The following is a 17,089-nucleotide window of genomic DNA, read 5'->3' on the forward strand; positions in this document are numbered from 1 at the left end:
TTCTCCCCATCCTCTGTCACCCCAGGCCATGCGCCACGGCCCCCATGGCCGTCGGGAGGGCGTTACCCAGCGGTGCCAGACGCCCCGTCGACAAACGTTCGTGGCTTGGTTTCTCTCTTCCTGGAAGGCCACAGGCATCATCCCCCCCCCCCACACACACACACACACTCCGCCCCCCGCCCTGGGGACGTGCTGTGCCAGGGAGCTCCCCCTCTGGGGGGACCCGCCAATAAACGCAAACGACTCAGCGGTGCGTTCCTTGGCTGGTTCATCGATGAAGACTGCAAATAGCTACGAGAATCAGTGTGAGTTGCAGGACACATGGGTCATGGACACTTCGCACTTTCGGGCCCGGGTTCATCCCGGGGCTACGTCTGTCTGAGTGCTGCTGGACGATCGATGGCCCCCCTGGGTGTGCTGCCCCCCTGCGGCGAGGGCCGGGGTTCCCTCGCTGGGCCCCGTCCTCCCACCACGGCAGGTGGCAGGCGGCCATCCTGGAGGGGGACTGGCTGCTGGGCCCTCCGGCTTGTAAGCGCAAACCCGTGTCTCCGCCCCAGCCCAAGCCCCCACCCCTCCCGGACGCCTGCTCCACAGAAGCGGACTTGTAGGAGAGAAGTTACTAACTTTGGTCGGTAGTCTGGTCCCGGGAGTCAGGAGACTTACGGAAAGGTTAGGAGTAAGATGCCAAGTAGCCAGTACATATTCTGAGCACACGTAGTATAACCAAGGAATGTTTTTCTAAAGGCCTGGAGCCAGGTTTTGGAAAAGTAGTCACCAAGGAAGATAGCGCCCCGTCTCCCGGCCCTAGGGAGTTTAACTTAGGCGCCCGGGTCTACATACACACGGTACCTAGCTACCTATGTGTCAGATAGGAGAAATTATTTCTTTGGATAAAGGCAAATAGCTACCACAGAGGACCACTCAAATTGCCAGGCACGTTTAGGATAAACTGTAACAAACGGTGCTGTCAAGTCCTCTCACTTGCAGTTATCATTTATTTTGAGAACTTGTATGTAACGGGCTGTATCTGCTTGGCTATATAAAAAGGTGAGATTCCTATTTTTACAAGTCTCTTTACTGGATTGTCTGTGATGTGCATCAGATTCTAGTTTTGTGCTAAATTCAATAATAAAGCTGTTTTTTTCCTCTTCTGTGAAGACTTTCTGGTTTGGCAGTGTTTGTTAATTTCCCCAACAGTCAGCAGGTTAACCCTTATCAGATCCAATAAGCGAAATCTAGAATGTGGCAAATCCTAACAGGTAAACGACCTAGTAATTTTAACAAATTATAATAAAAACGAATAATCATACCTATAGGTTACAGGCTTATTAGACACACCTACTGCAAGTTTATAAGGATACATTTTGCATGCTGACTGCAATGAATATACCTTAAAAACACATTTAAGACAGTGGCATTAAACCTGTGGCAGCTTGGTTAATGTCCTCAGATGTCTACGTCCTCATCCCTGGACTTCGTGAATGTTCTTATATGGCAAGAGAACCTTGCAATGAGATTAAGGATTTTGAGACGAGGTTAGCCTCCATTATCTATGTTTACTGCCCCACAATGTAATCTCAAGTGTCCTTACAAAGAGGCAGGTAGAGGGGGACACAACTACACCAAACGAAGTCAATCTGAGGACTGAAACAAGATGCTGGTTTTGAAGATGGGGCAGCAGTCATGAAGCGAGGGATGCAGCTCTGGACTGGGGAAAAGGCAAGGACAAGGCCTCAACTCTCGAGCCTCTGAAAGACCGTGCCTCTACTGCCACCCTGACATTCTTGTGAGTGACTTTGGATTCCTGACTTCCAGAACAATAAGGGAATAAAATGTGTTCTAAACCACCAAGTTTGTGACAATTTGTCACAGCAGCTATAGAAAATGAATACAACAGATTATTTTGTGTTGATTGATGAAGTTTATGAAAAAGTGCTCACATTCTTAAAACGTATTCTGACTTAAGAATTAAGTGACATCTGGGGAGTCTATGTAAAAAAGCTCAGTAATGTGGGTGGGCAATAGATGAAAGACGACCAACCAAGAAATGAGCAATAATGATGAACAATTGGAGATAGGTTCCATGGGCTTCGAGCACAGGCTTTTTGGTTTTTGTATCTATTTGAAAATGTCCATTACAAAAGAAAGAATATTTCTAGGATTTAGCACCTTATTTTATAGATTAAAAGGGGATGGATTACAAATCGCATGAAGAAAACTTCTGGTTTCAGAAGTGTAAGTGTGTCTCAAAACTTGTCAAACTGTACTTTAAGTGCCGTTTAAGTCAATTATAGTTGAACAAAGCTTTTTAAAAAGGTAACTATGTTCTGAAATCCCCAAGACTACCCTCAGGTTCATTGAGTCACCAGGAAGACTCATAGAACTTAGGAAAGCTGTTCTTTTATAGCAATGGTGGCAGTTCATTATAGTGAAGGGACACAAATATAGAAATCAAATCAGCAAAGAAAGCACATAGAGACCAGGCACCAGCTTCCGGTTGTCTCCTCCCAGTGCAGTTACCTAGACAGCGCTTAAGTCTCCCAGCAATGATGTGTGACAACACACACAAAGTACCGCTAACGAGGGAAACGCAGCCAAGCCTCAGTGTCCAGGTTTTTTGAGTGTCTGTCACGTAAACAAGGAGCACCTGTGTGTCTGACCCTCGTTTTCCCTCTGAAGAAGGTAGAGACTAAGTCACATCATTAAGCATAAACTGTCTGGCATGGGCCAAGGCCCCAGAAGTAAACAAAGACACTTATCAGGCAGAATGTTTCAAGGGCTTAAAGGTTGTCTCCCAGGGGCCAGGCAAATGCTCAACCTTTCTTTGGAGAGGTTAGACATGTGCAGAGGTTAGACATGTCAAGTCTGCTGACTTAATCTTTTACTGCACAGTAATGCTCAAAACTTGTCTCTTCCTAAGTATTTTACTCTTATCTGTCTTCTCCAGTTTATTTATGGCTATCTACCTGCATGATGGAAAGAGAATACAACGGCGCGCTGCTCCACATCTCTTCCCAAATCCACGTTCGGTGACCTCAGGTTCGCAGCTTGAAATTGGCCACAGCTGGAGCATTTACAGGAGGGAAATTGGCAAACACTACAAACAAGGGTTGATTAGTTGTCTTACTAAATCATCTTATTAACTGTCTAGACTAAACTTTAAAGTGTATGTAGCCATTACATTGTAACTAGCACAAATAATTGAGGGAATACTCTTCTGGTATTCAAAAACGTTTATTCCACTCAGCAAAGTCACTGAAGAATGAAGTTTCAACATATTTTTTCCGTTGTCTTCATTATCAATAAAAAGGAAAGTATCAGTCAACACTCATTACAAAAAAAGTCAGCAAATAGTCTGGATATTTTATCAAGGAATATACAGGTGGCAAAAGTAAACATTAAAAACGTTCAACATCATGAATCATTAGGGAAATGCAGTTACAGGAGATACCACTACACATTCTCTAAATAGCTAATATTAAAAAGACCGAGCATACCAAGCACTGGTGAGGCTATGGGGGAACTGAGACTTTCCTCTAGTGTTGGTAGAATGTCAAAGGGTACAACCATTTTAGAAAGTTTGGCCTATTTCTTTAAAAAGCTAAACATTCATCTATCTTTTGACTCGGGCATTACACTCCTAGGTTTTAAAACAAAAAATATGAAGCCACATATTCATATAAGGAATTGTATGTATGTATTCATGGTAAGCCTTTTTGTGAAAGCCGAACTGGAAACGGATCCAAAAACCCCATTTGTCCATTACTAGATGAATGGATAAACAAATAGTGGTATATCCAATCAGAATATTTTTCAAGAATAAAAAAATTCACATTTGCAACTTGGATGATTCTCAAAATAATTATGCACCATAACAGAATGAGCAAAACACATTAAGATTCCAATTATTCTAACTGTATAAGTAAATCAATGGTTTCCTCAGAGTGCAGGGAGAGAGTGGTCACAAGATAAACATGGGAGTGATGGACACATTCACTGACGATTATGATGATAGTTTCATGCGTTTATATATGTTAAGACCTACCAAGCTGTACACTTTAAATATGTTCAGTTTACTGCATGCCAATTTATAAATCAATAAAGTTTGAACAGAAATGATTTCACATAAAAATCTGAAACTCCTCATTTTTGGAGAAGTAGAAATTTGGCAGCCCTAAGTGTTACTCCACACTCTCCCTCCACCTCATGGGAGGGGAGTTCTGCTGCAGTATCAACAAAGACTGGCAAGCAACGAAAGATGTTTCTACTTAAGTTACCCAGGAACTCTGTCTGGGTCATAAAAATCACATACCTGGACTACAGAATTTCCACTCAGTCCTTTTTATTTTTAACTTTGCAGCAATGGCCTTGAGATGAACAATTTGGAGATGCAATGGGAATCCTAAGTGTCTTTTTACATTTATTTGGTCTGGCAGCAATTGTGGCCATAGGATAGAAATAGCCCTGTAGCTCCTGAGAATTTCTGCAAAAAGTTTATCCTCAACAGCCATAAGGAACATTTGTAGCTGCAACTTTAGAACAGGCACATCTCCTCTAGTCTGCTAGTCTCTCTCACTCCCTATTGACTCACCCAGTGTTTCTATACCAAATGCAGTTCCCACCTGATGCCTGGAATCTAAGAATCAGTGACACCACCCTGCCAAATTCTGGACAATATGGCACATGGCTCTTTTGCAGGCCCTAGAGAGCAACTGTTCAACAGTGCTGGGGACATTATGTGACATCCCACATGAAAAAGAGAATCAATTTACACTGCTCAAAAAAGTCCTAGTAGTTTGCATTACTGCCCTCTCAGGACCCACAAAAATTCTGACATCTGGGTCACATGGATGCCTTAGACAACAATGCAAATTAGGCCAAAACTGGAGTGAAAATCATTCTCTGCCATAATACTATCCCCAGTGGGGCATACAGTTTGGAACACCCACAAAATCTGCTCACCTCTTTATCCTGGTAGAGTCCAATTCTGTTCTCAACCCTACTCCACCAGTGAATGGAAACTCCAAGAAAGTTGGCTTAAACAAAGCCTTTATTACTGCACAAACCAGAGCAAACTGAGGCAGATAGTCCCCAGACAGGGTGACTTGGAGACCAATAAAATTATGAGCATCACATGAACCCAAACCTTCACAAGCCACCAGCAGAACCCAAATTAGGTCTTCAAAGCTTGTTAGGTCCATGTCCTAGCCAGTTGGAAGAGAATGACGACACCCAAGGGCTCATGTTATTCATGCTTTCCTCCAGGGGATGGGAGAGCGGAGCTCTACCTATCCTGATCACACTGAGGTGACTGACACACAAAGTGTGAATCTGCCACTTGGGAGAGGTAAGATGGCTTCTATCACAGAAACGGCAGCGACATAAATCTGGCAAGGATCCTGGGGAGGTTAGAAAGGGCAACATGGCTCCTTAAAAGCTTCCTACAAACTTGGCAGTCACAGGTCATCTCCACACTATGGCTGTTCAGATGTATCGCATTCAACTTCCAGCTGATGGCTCCCTCATAAAGGCTCTCCAGCATGTTGTATTAAAATAGGGAGACAGCTCATTCCCTGCCATCCCCATCTCATTCTAAGGCCTATTCTCCAGTGTGAACTTTCTGGTGTTGAATGAGGTTAGACCTTCGGCTGAAGACTTTCCCACATTCGCTGCACTCATAAGGTCTATCTGGGTTGTGAAGTTTCTGGTGCTCAATCAGAGCAGACCTTTGACTGAAGACTTTTCCACATTTGCTGCGCTCATGAGGTCTTTCTCTGGTGTGACTTTTTCGGTGCTGAGTAAGTTGGGTGCTTTGGCTAAAGAATTCTCCACATTCTCTGCACTCATATGGTCTATCTCCAGTGTGAACTCTCCGGTGTTGAGTGAGGCCAAATCTTTGGCTAAAAAGTTTCCCACATTCAATGCACTTATAAGGCCTTGCTCCAGTGTGAACTCTCTGGTGCTTAATGAGAGTAGAGCTTTGGCTGAAAAGTTTCCCACATTCACTACACTCATATGGCCTCTCGCCAGTGTGAATTCTCTGATGTTTAATGAGACTGGGACTTTGGTTAAAGAATTTCCCACATTCACTGCATTCATAAGGCCTTGTTCCTGTGTGAACCCTCCGGTGTTTAATTAGATTGGAGTTGGAGGTAAAGAATTTTCCACATTCACCGCATTTATAAGGCCGTGACCCAGTGTGAAGTCTCTGATGTTCACTAAGGCTGGAACTTTGGCTAAAGAACTTCCCACATTCACTGCATTCATAAGGCCTTTCTCCAGTGTGAATTCGCTGGTGCCGAACAAGAGTAGGTTTGTTGCTGAAGGCTTTCCCACATTCGCTGCACTCATAAGGCCTTTCTCCAGTATGGACTCTCTGGTGCTGAACAAGTATGTGTTTGTAGCTAAAGGTTTTCCCACATTCACTACACTCATAAGGCCTTTCTCCAGTGTGGATTCTCAGGTGCTGAGCAAGTCTGTATTTGCGGCAGAAGGCTTTCCCACATTCACTGCACTTATAGTGCCTCTGCCCAATGTGAAAGGCCTCTGCACACTCAGTGTCCTTTTGTGGCTTCCCCTGGCTATGAACAACCTGGTGCTGGAGAAGGTTCAAGTTATCAGGGAAGTCCTTCCCAGCCTCCCAGTATATGAGGGGCTTCTTTGACACATGGACGACACAGCTCTTCATACAAGAGGCCCTGACCATGTTCCTCCTGAAGAGTTTCTCTCCACCGAGCCAGTTTCTGTGCCGGTGAAATTTCCCACATGCCCCACACAGTTTCTGCTCAGGGTTTGTTCCCAGGTCCTCAGCTGGATGCAAATCACCGTTCAAGTCCAGGTGACACATCTCCAAGGGAAAGGACCTTTGGATGGATAGATCTGCCTTTGGAATATTTGTTTGTGACACTTCTATAGAAACACGCTGCTCAGAAGGTACCTCCTCATCCTCCGCTCCATGCCAACAACCTTAAAGCAGAGAAATGCTGCTGAACTTCGTGGAGATTGTGGCAGGAGGAGGCAGCCCCATCACAAATGTATATTTGACATAACGAGGAATAAATCCATGGGACTGTTTTCAGGACAAGGGAGCTGAGGGCAGGTTGAGGAAAGGGCTGCTGTGCAGTACTGGGCCTCTACATAACACAGAACAGGGAGGACTCACCAGGCAAAAGACACAAGGATGGGAGGTAGCACAGGGAGGAGAGGCGGAGTCCACACCTCACTCTTCTGGGAATGGTTTTCACCAGGGCCTTGACTGCTGGTGACATATGTGTGCTATGTGGAAAGGTATGTCCAGGCCCAGGAAAATCTGTCACTGAGTTGCTGGTGTTCAAGGATTATTTTAAGGATACGTATAGACCCTGTGACACATTAAGTGTAGGCCAATATTGGAGAACACAGCAGAGGAAGCAGTGGAGAGGACTAATGAGTGGTGGAAAGCAGAGAGGTGAGGGATAATCCTGGGTCACTCCCAAGAGTAGAAATGACAAGCGGGCAAACTGTCAAGAATGGGGAAGAAAGACAGAAATGAGGGATATAGCCAGTGGCCTCAGCACAGGACATGTTCCTGAAGTGACCTGAACCTAGCCGTAATAACACACCCTCCCCCTGATGCCAACCACCAAGGCCAGGCCCATTCTGAGGCCCTCTTGCTGTGCCTGGAGTCATGCCCACTCTGTCACTGACCCAGGGTTCTCCTCCCAGCTCCAGCAGGACAACAACATGGGACCTAGAAGATGCAAGTCCTAAGGGAAAGATAGGACACGAGTGGTCAGCACCAGCCCAAGGCAATCAACCCCATAATAACCTCAGGAATGAAAAACAATATCACACAAGGAATATCTGAGGAGGGTCTTGCAGAAAGAGCTGGGTGGTGACACAAAGAGTGACCATGTTGGGTCCCTGTAACTCCTGGTACAGTCAGGCCTAGGAAATGGCAGCTAGAAGGGGCAGAACCTGGAGCACAGAGGTGTCTTCCTAGCAGGGAGTGGCCAAGACAAATGGGATCCACTGGACAAACTCCAAGTCTCTTTACCCACAAAAGCTGCAGGACAGCTGGTGCTGGAGCTACTTGTGAAAGGAGGGCACACAACAAAAAGGAGAAAGGCAGAGACCAGCCCAGGACACTGACATAAGGGTCAGGGCCTTACCCAGTGAGGCAACAAGTGCGAAGACCTCCAGCATCACATCACGGTACAGACGTCTCTGAGCCTCATCAAGAAGCCTCCATTCCTCCTGGGAAAAGTACACAGCCACATCCTCAAAGGTCACAGAGCCCTGTGAAGGTAGGGACAGTTGTGTCCATAAGCAGCCTCTCTCTCCAGGACTGCATAACTACCCCTAACCCCAACCCACATTTACTCCCTACTCATCATCTTCCCTAGCTCCCCAACTTAGAGGGCAGTAGTACCCAGTATCTCCCCATGCTCCCTTGATCACTGGTTCCAACCATCAGCAACAAGAGGCAGGTAGGCAGATAGATGCCATCTAAGCTCTCAACCTGGTATGCAGGGCCCCATTCCTCTTGCAGGACCATAGCCTATGAGTCCCCAGGATCATGCCTCCCAGACACAACCAAACTTGGGCCTATCCTTCTTAAACTCCTAGTACCAATGTCCTAGGGCAATTAATTCACACTCCTTCCCCACATGCACATCACTCATTGGAACACATCTCCACCACTACCACCACCTGGCCTACAAAACTGGCATTTCTCTGGCCTCCTCACATACCCTTCTGCACACGGCATCCAGAAAGTGCTTGGCACATCCAAAAGGACCCCATTAAAGCCTAAACCTCCAATGGCAGCCTCCAGTCCTGCTTGGAAGGCTTATCCACCTGGCCTTGCTCCTGGCTTCAACCTTAGTCACCCAGAACCACATGCAGATCAAAATACTCCTGGTCACAGTCCACTTCTATATGACACATCATATCTCTTCACCTACATCTCAATCTTTGTCCTGTAACATATTCAAAACCCATACTCACTGATACACTCTAGGTAAGCTAATCTGACATTGTGACAGAAACTCCCCAAGTCGCACAAGACCCACCACAAAAACCTGGTGAGTGCATAGAAGGGTGAATAAGCACCAGCCTGACTTCACTACCACCTCACCTCCATTACTGCTTTGCCTCTGCATCCATCTCATGCTCATTCCCCCACAAAAACCTGGCCACCTGCTGGACTTTCCCCTCCCATACCTTCCCACTGATAACCATTACTCTTCCTTGTCCACCACCCTCACTAGTTGCCCAAGCAAGAGACTGTCTACAGCCCCCAGCCTCTCCTCCTTTGTCCCCTAATGGCAATGCCACCAGGACCTGAACATGCCCCTTCCTATTATCAGACCCAGTGTTCCACCCTGGTCCACACACTAGATGCCACACTTTGGATGTCTCCATCCTGAAGCTCTCCCTAGCACTCCAGACCCTCATGTCCAGCAGTCCACTCGTCACTTATACTTGGGAGTCTCTGGAACATCTCAGACTCAACATGGCCAAAACCTAATTCCTAATATTCTCATTAAAAAGCACTCCTACCACTGACTTCCCCATCTCAGCTGATGGCACCTCCATCCTTTCAGATGCTAAGGGAAAAAACCTTGTAGTTACCTGTGACTCCTCCTCCACTTCTCTGTCACTCTCCACATTCAAAAATCTGGTCAGCCCTACTTTAAAAACAAATCTAGAAGCCAAATATTTCTTCCACCTCCACATTTACCACTCTAGTCCAGCCACAACTAATACTCATCTGGATGACTGATGACTGCAGTAGCCTCCTGGATGGTCTCCCTCTCCCCCAGTCTGTTCTGTACTCTGCAGCCAGGAGTAGCCTGTTAACACCCGAGTCGGATCACTTTTCTCCTCTGCTCCAAAAATTCCAGGGCTGCCATCATTCTCAGAACAGAAACTCAACTTCTCAGGCTACCATTCCAAGCCTGACTCCACCATCTCAGTCTCACCAAGCATTCGTACGTACTGATCCCTGTACCTAAGACAATCTTTCACACCTCACTCCAATGGTTGCCAAAAATGGGAATCTCCCCATTTAACCTCTGGCTTGGACCAAGGAACCTGGGCTGAAGGTTTCTCTAGGTTCTCCAGACACCAGAGGAGAGGCGGGAAGAGTGGCAGCAAGAGTTCTAGGACACCTGCACTCACCAGTGCAGGGTCCATAAGTGCTTCTGCTGAAAGCGGAACCTGTGGCAAGAGCAGGGCAACGTTACTTTAATCCCATCAGGTATGCAGACAAAAAAGAAAATCCATGAGTGAAACATTTAATATTTTAGGTGAAGAAAAACGCTGAAAGGAAAAACAAACCATATTAAAAGAAGTTTCAGAGTTATGGAGTTGTACCATAAAGTCATGTGGGTATTTCAAAGAAAGGCTTTCCAGAAGAGGGAAAAACAAGTGCAAAGTCCTGCAGGGTCATGTTTGGTATGTTTGAGTAGCATCTATGAACTTGTGTAGCTGGAGTGCATCAGGCCAGAAGGATAAGGCATGGTGTTGGGGAGGAAATGGTTGTAGAAGGTCATATAACACTATCATAGTCTTAGGCCACATGTATCAAAATTCTCTTCCTGTAGCTTGTTGGTCAGGCATGTGACTCCTTTTCATACTTGCTTTTCAAATTTTACTGTGGTTTTTTAAATAAACTATTGCTTTGTAAAAAATTTTGAATAATTTATGAAAATCTTCAACATTCCAGCTTAATTCATAAGTTAAATCATAAATTTGACCTAAATTCTGACAGATTTGAAATTATTATAACACATTAAATGACAGAATTCAAGAATATGTACTTTCTATACTTATTCATACTTTCTGATGTTCGAATTTTTCCATAAATGTTATTTATACTCTTTTCTGTTTGTTTTGCTACTGTGAATGCTATTTCATACCTTTAATTTTCTATATGTTTTGCTCTCCTGTGGTAGAGAAGTGAACCACCATATACCAACCACACATTCAAAATAAATCTCCAATAAAGGGGTTGTTGCTGGAATCACAGTAAAGATACTTGGCCTCTAGCAGTTTGGGGTAACCAGACTTCATTTCTGTTTCACCTTAAAGAAACAAGCTAGGACCTAACTTCTGTTACAACCTCATTACATAAAAATGGAAATATCTTCTTTAGTTCTAAACATCCTGTTAGGGTTCTGAGGCATTATTACTTTTTATTCTTACAATGCTTATTTTACCAAAATATTTTAATCACCTTCTCTGGCAATACTACCAGAGGAAAGTGATTTAACAGTAAAATAAATGTTACTAGATGAGGATAACCACTTAAAAAAAAAACCTTTGGGGGCCATGCTGCTCATCAAGCCATGCTGTGGTGGTGCTCCATATACTAAGTAGAGGAAGACTGGCACAAATGTTAGCTCAGGGACAATCTTCCTCAAGCAAAAAGAGGAAGATTGGCAACAGATGTTAGCTCAGGGACAATCTTCCTTAGCAAAAAAAGAAAAGAAAAGAATGAGGGACGAACAAATAAATTTGTCAAACTGGAGTCAGAAAACCCCTATCATCTGCAAAGATAAAACTCAGACTTTTCAAAATAAAAAGTGCAGGATTAGAGACAACACATTCAAAGTGCTAAAAGACTTAGACTAAAGTAAAAACCTGGGGCTGACCCCATGGTCAAGTAGGTAAGTTCATGCACTCTGCTTCAGCAGCCTGGGGTTCACCAGTTCAGATCATGGGCGTGGACCTGGCACCACTCATCAGGCCATGCTGTGGAGGTGTCCCACACAGAAGAACTAGAAGGACCTACAACTAGATATACAACTACATACTAGGGAGCTTTGGGGAGGGGAAAAAAAAAAAAAACGGAAGTCTGTCAATGGATGTTAGCTCAGGGCCAATCTCCTCACTGAATAAAGAAAAAAAAAAGCAAGTCTTGGTAAATGGTTTAAAAATTTTTTATAGTTAATGACAAAAAAAAATCAACTCAGAGTACAAAGCTCTTGTGTGTACACAAGAATTCCAGATGGCAAACAACACTTTTTTGAAAATGCAAATTTAATCTTAATGGTAATCAAAAAAATGCAAATTACAACAAAACTGATCAGATTGACAAAACTCAGTAAGGCTAACATCGCCAACTGTAGAATTTAGTAAATATCGTGAACTACTAGTGGGTGTACAGATTGGTAAGATTTTGGAAAACAGTTTGGCATATAAAGTAAATTTACACCTTTGACTACCTGTGGGGAAAAAATTTCTATCTTTAATATACATGGTCAACAAATGTGTGCTTCTATAAACGAGAAGGCACAGCAGCGACGGCTGCAGCAGCAATGTTTATACATGCGGAAAATACAGGGAAAAACATAAAGGCCTTCATCAGGAGAATAAAGACATTTTATTCCTCTATTCATACAATAGAATACTGCGCAAAAAGTAACTGCATGGACGTGGAAAACATGGGTAAGATCACGATGCACTGTGTAAGTGAAGTAAAACACACCACACTCTGCACCACAAGACTCCGTTCAAGGTTTAAAGAGGCGAAACTACGTGCGTCGAGCATCCCCCACACAGGCGGCGAAAGCACCACGCACAGCGAGGCTCACCTGCGACACCGGCGACGCCGGCGCCGCGGCCCCGCCCGCCCGCCCGCGGGGTCACACGCTCCTCCAGCTCTCAGCCCGGCCGTCGGGGCCGCGCGCTCAGACTCCAAGCTCCGAAGACCAAACGACTAGGGCCAATACAGACAACGTTAAGAGGCGCTCACAGGAGCGAAAACACGAAACCGTAACCGCCGACGCAGCACAGGAAGCGCGGGCCGGAGGGCGCGGCAGTCACCGGAGCCCGCGCGGCCGCCACCGCCGGCGTCCCTGGGGAGCGCGGCCCGGAGACGCGGGCGAGAGGGCGGGGGCCCAGGCGCCGCCGCCCCCAGCCGGGCCCCGCGACCGGGTCAGCCCGGGGCCGCGCCGCGCCGAGCCTGACGCGCCTCCGAGCAGGGAACACGGCGCTCTCCCGGCCCGTGACCCCAGGCAGTCCAGCAACCCGAAGCCTCCGACCGGCGCACAAAAACGAGGTTACAAGACGTCGCCCAAGGACGACACCAGAAGGCCCGCCCAGACGCCCTCCTTTCGCACGGAAACGCCTCTCTCCTGAGCCCTCCGGGGCCCAGGGCTGCCGGCACCCGGCGCAGTGCCTTCCGGGTAATGTAGTTCGCGCAGCGCCGGTGGCGCCGGCAGCCGGGGCGCTCTGAATCTTACGTTACCGTCCCTCCCGCCCGCGCCGCTGTGGGTGTGGGAAGGGCTGTCTGGAGGCTATGAGGACCAGGCGGGGTTTCACTCTTCTTGAAGGGGACGCACCCACATTTCTGGGGACTGCAGTCTGCGGTGATCACGGAAATGCACACAAACATATTTCAGATGTTCCCCAAAGCTACAAAACGAAATGGGGACACGATAGCATGTTGTTATGCAAACATAAAGTGCATCCCCCCATAGCTGGTGATGAGGACCAAGGCTGTCCCAGGGAGAGAAGCCCAAGGCGTCCTGGCCTATATACCGATCTATCACCCTCCTCCAGAAAGTACATGATGTCCTGACCTGATTTGACCCAATTCATATCCAAGGTTATGCTGTTGGATATGAACCAGGTTCGTTTTTGCCTGTCGCCCAGAAAGGCAAACACTGAGATGATGAGATTTGCAGCAGAGAGTGAGTTTACTCACAGCCACATGAGGAAATGAGAGCATGAGCCTCAAATTCGCTTCCCCGAAAATAGAGACTCAGGGATATTGGGTTGTCCTGTAACTTTGGATAGAAATCATGTCAGATCACATCAGGACGTCCTATGCTTCCCGGAGGATGATATAGATCAGTATGTAGGGTAGGACACCTTGGACTTCTCTCCCTGGGGCAGGGGCAGCCTTGATCCTCATCACTTGTAAAAAGGAAAAAACCTTTAGTTCCCAGCTACTTAATCATCAATAGCTAACTCTGCCAGTTTCAATACAACCACCAATAACCAGACCCCACCTGTACTGATACCATTTCAACGATTTTTTTATATGATCTTTCCTTTGTCTAGTAAGGAAATAACTCACACACCTATGCCTTATAAATTTAGCCCTACCCTCAACACATTGCAGCTCTTCACTGCCCATGGATGCTGTCCTCATGCTATTCTCTGAATAAAAGAGCACTACTGCCAGACCTTGAGAGTCCAAGAAATCTTTCTTTCAACTCCTTGGCTTGCCGAGCCCGCATCAGCTGGGATCTAATAAATGTAGTCTTATTACTCATCAAATACATGTAGATTGAAGCTATAGGATAAACTGTATGAGTTTCACTGTGTCAGGTCAGGGTGAAGAGAGCAAAGACTCCAGACAAGGCCATGCTGGGCAAGGCCGAGGAGGGCTGTGGGGCAGTCCTAAGCAGGTGGGCAATGAATGAGCTATGTCTCTGATTTCCTCAGAAAAAATGTAAAGCCAGTGACTGTCTGACTCAGGGACCAACGCATTTTTTTTTTTTACTCCCTATCCTGGCATGTATTTGATTCTTTTTTAAATGCCAAGACCTATCTGAAAAGAGTGACTTACCACATGCCATTTTCCGCCGGGACAGAAACTCTGTGGTGACAGTCAGAGCATATTTTTGGAAATGGGGTATCTGAACCCTGAGATAAATGATTGGATTACATGATCTCCTTTCCCTGCTGGGAAATGTGAAAATGAATAAAGGGAAACCTCATTTAAAATGGAGTAGGGAACCCCTGAAGGGGGAGCTCTCATGCACTACCACTCTCTGCTGAGATTGCACCAGAAAGCAGCTTACCTTGCATCCCCAAACAGGAAAAAGCTTACTTTAATGAAGATAGGAAGATTTTTCTCCTTGCCCAGCAACAGCCCAGCCAATGAGAAACCACCACACTCAGCCAATGAGACACTGTCACCACCCTGGACCCTCCCTGTCTTCCAATGGATTTTTGTTGGAAACAGCCTCTCCTAACTTCCTCCTTTCCTCTCTAAAAGCAAGCCCCTCTCCTTTGTTCTCCAGACTTGCCTATGGTTCACCATAGTTTGCATGACCTGAATTGCAATTCCTCTACTATTCCTGAATATACTCTTTTTCCTGGTAGAATAACTGGATATTTTGTTTTTACATTTGACAGGAGTAAATATAATTTCACCTGCAGTTGCAGTGATAATGCATGGGGAGTTGAGATAATCTCAGAAAAATATTTGAAATGTTGAAATTACTGAAATCAATGATTATTTAGTTATTCAAGGTTGGTGACCAAAATAGCACTTCACCATGTGAACAAGGTTAGATCTCACTGAAGTTTGAAGGAACGCTGAAGTCTGAGAAGTCAGGGAATGGAGGTGAGCACATGTTTACATGGACACTTGGCTCGCGTGAGGTTATGGCTTTCTAAACTGTGCTTATTTATTTAAATCACTTTTTAGTACACTGAGCAATACCAGCTTGAAGGGAGATGTAAAGAGAGTAGATAGCTTTGCCAGAATGCTGAAAACGAACAGGGCATCTGTGGTATCATATTTATTCCCTCCTTACAAATACTCATTAAGTACCTACTGCATTCCAGGTATTATTGTGGCTGCATGGGACATATCAGGATCCAGAGTCAAAGACCCCTACCCTCATCAGGTCATCATTCTAGTCAAAGGAGATGGACAGTAAATATTAATGACAACATAGTCAATTAGTAATATTTTTACATATTATGAGTAAAAGTATTTTGTTTTGAATATTTTTACTCATAAAATAAAAGAACACTTTTACTCATAAAAAAGAGAAAGTGAAGGGTGCTAATAAATGGGGAATTATATTTTTGCAACTAAAAAAATGTCTTCAATAGATTATTAACAGAAGACCTCATTAGTAAGAAGGCATTTGAACAAAATTTGAAGGAGTGAAGGTCTGATCCTTGTGGATATCTTGGGGAAGTAGTTCCAGGCAAAGAAAGTCAGAACAAAGACACTAAATTCAGATCATGTTTGTTCCCTTCCAGTAAAGTAAGCTTGACCAGGTGAGTGAGGAAGAGAGTAGAAAGAGATGAGCTAGAGGATGTTCTAGGCCCAGACACTCAGGCGGGCGGCCATTTTGAAGAGTTCTCATTCTGCTTTAAGTGAATTGGGGAGCTGTGACAAGGATTTGAACAGAACGGAACCTGTCTATGTTGTTAATGAATTATTGCGACTGTCGTGCTGAGAACTGTTAGAAGCTGGGAGACCATTTAGAAGACTATTACCAAAATCTAGGTGAGTGGGATGGTGGCTCCGATTGGCGTCAGACTCTTTTTACATTATGTGTATTTTACCACAATAAAAAAATGATTAGCAATAAAAAAGTGCTGTAAGAAATTTTACAACACACAGATACATTGAAGCACTGTTAGGAAAAGTATTCAAACAGAGTAAAACCTAAGGGCCGGCCCCGTGGCTGAGCGGTTAAGTTTGTGTGCTCCGCTTTGACAGCCCAGAGTTTCACTGTTTCAGATCCCGGGGGCAGACATGGCACCACTCATCAGGCCACGCTGAGGCGGTGTCCCACATGCCACAACTAGAAGGACCCACAACTAAAATATACAACTACGTACTGGGGGGACATGGGGAGAAAAAGCAGGAAAAAAAAGAAAGAAAGAAGATTAGCAACAGTTGTTAGCTCAGGTGCCAATCTTAAAAAAAAAAGAGTAAAATCTAAAAGACGCGTTAGTAGAAGCTTGTGCAGGAGGCAGATGGTTCATAAATTTTTATTGATAACCACCTCATGCATAACTGAACTTTGAGTTCCTTAGCTTACTCCACTTTCCTACTTTCAACTCTTTCGCACAGGGTAGTTGTCAGAACTTAAAAGCACCATTCCTGTTTATAGACAATAAAGTTCTAACACACGACACAGAGCCTCACTTACACTTGGAAAATTTTTGACTATGACAGAATAGCCAAAGGGAGAGCAATAAATTTCCCCAATTCGATATGACATAATTTATAGCTTTCTGTAATTTTTCAGGGGGACACAAACCCTTTCTGATAGGTTCTATCTCCTTTGGAGTTAATCTATTTGCTTCAGTAGAACCCACTAACAAGTTCCTGCCCGTA

At 45.1% G+C, this 17,089-nt stretch overlaps 1 protein-coding gene across 1 annotated transcript; it reads right to left on the reverse strand.

Moving 5' to 3' along the window:
- Window positions 1-3,202: 3,202 nt before the first annotated feature.
- On the reverse strand, window positions 3,203-13,191 carry LOC124249895 (zinc finger protein OZF-like). Its single transcript, XM_046681425.1, has 4 exons — window positions 12,582-13,191; window positions 10,165-10,203; window positions 8,151-8,277; window positions 3,203-6,966 (listed from the first exon to the last, which is right to left on the reverse strand). The coding sequence occupies exons 2-4, from the start codon at window positions 10,177-10,179 to the stop codon at window positions 5,600-5,602; spliced, it is 1,509 nt and encodes a 502-aa protein (XP_046537381.1). The 5' UTR covers window positions 10,180-10,203; window positions 12,582-13,191; the 3' UTR covers window positions 3,203-5,599.
- Window positions 13,192-17,089: the final 3,898 nt, after the last annotated feature.

Source organism: Equus quagga, chromosome 13 (genome assembly GCF_021613505.1).
Source record: "Equus quagga isolate Etosha38 chromosome 13, UCLA_HA_Equagga_1.0, whole genome shotgun sequence".
Lineage (NCBI taxonomy): Eukaryota > Metazoa > Chordata > Mammalia > Perissodactyla > Equidae > Equus > Equus quagga.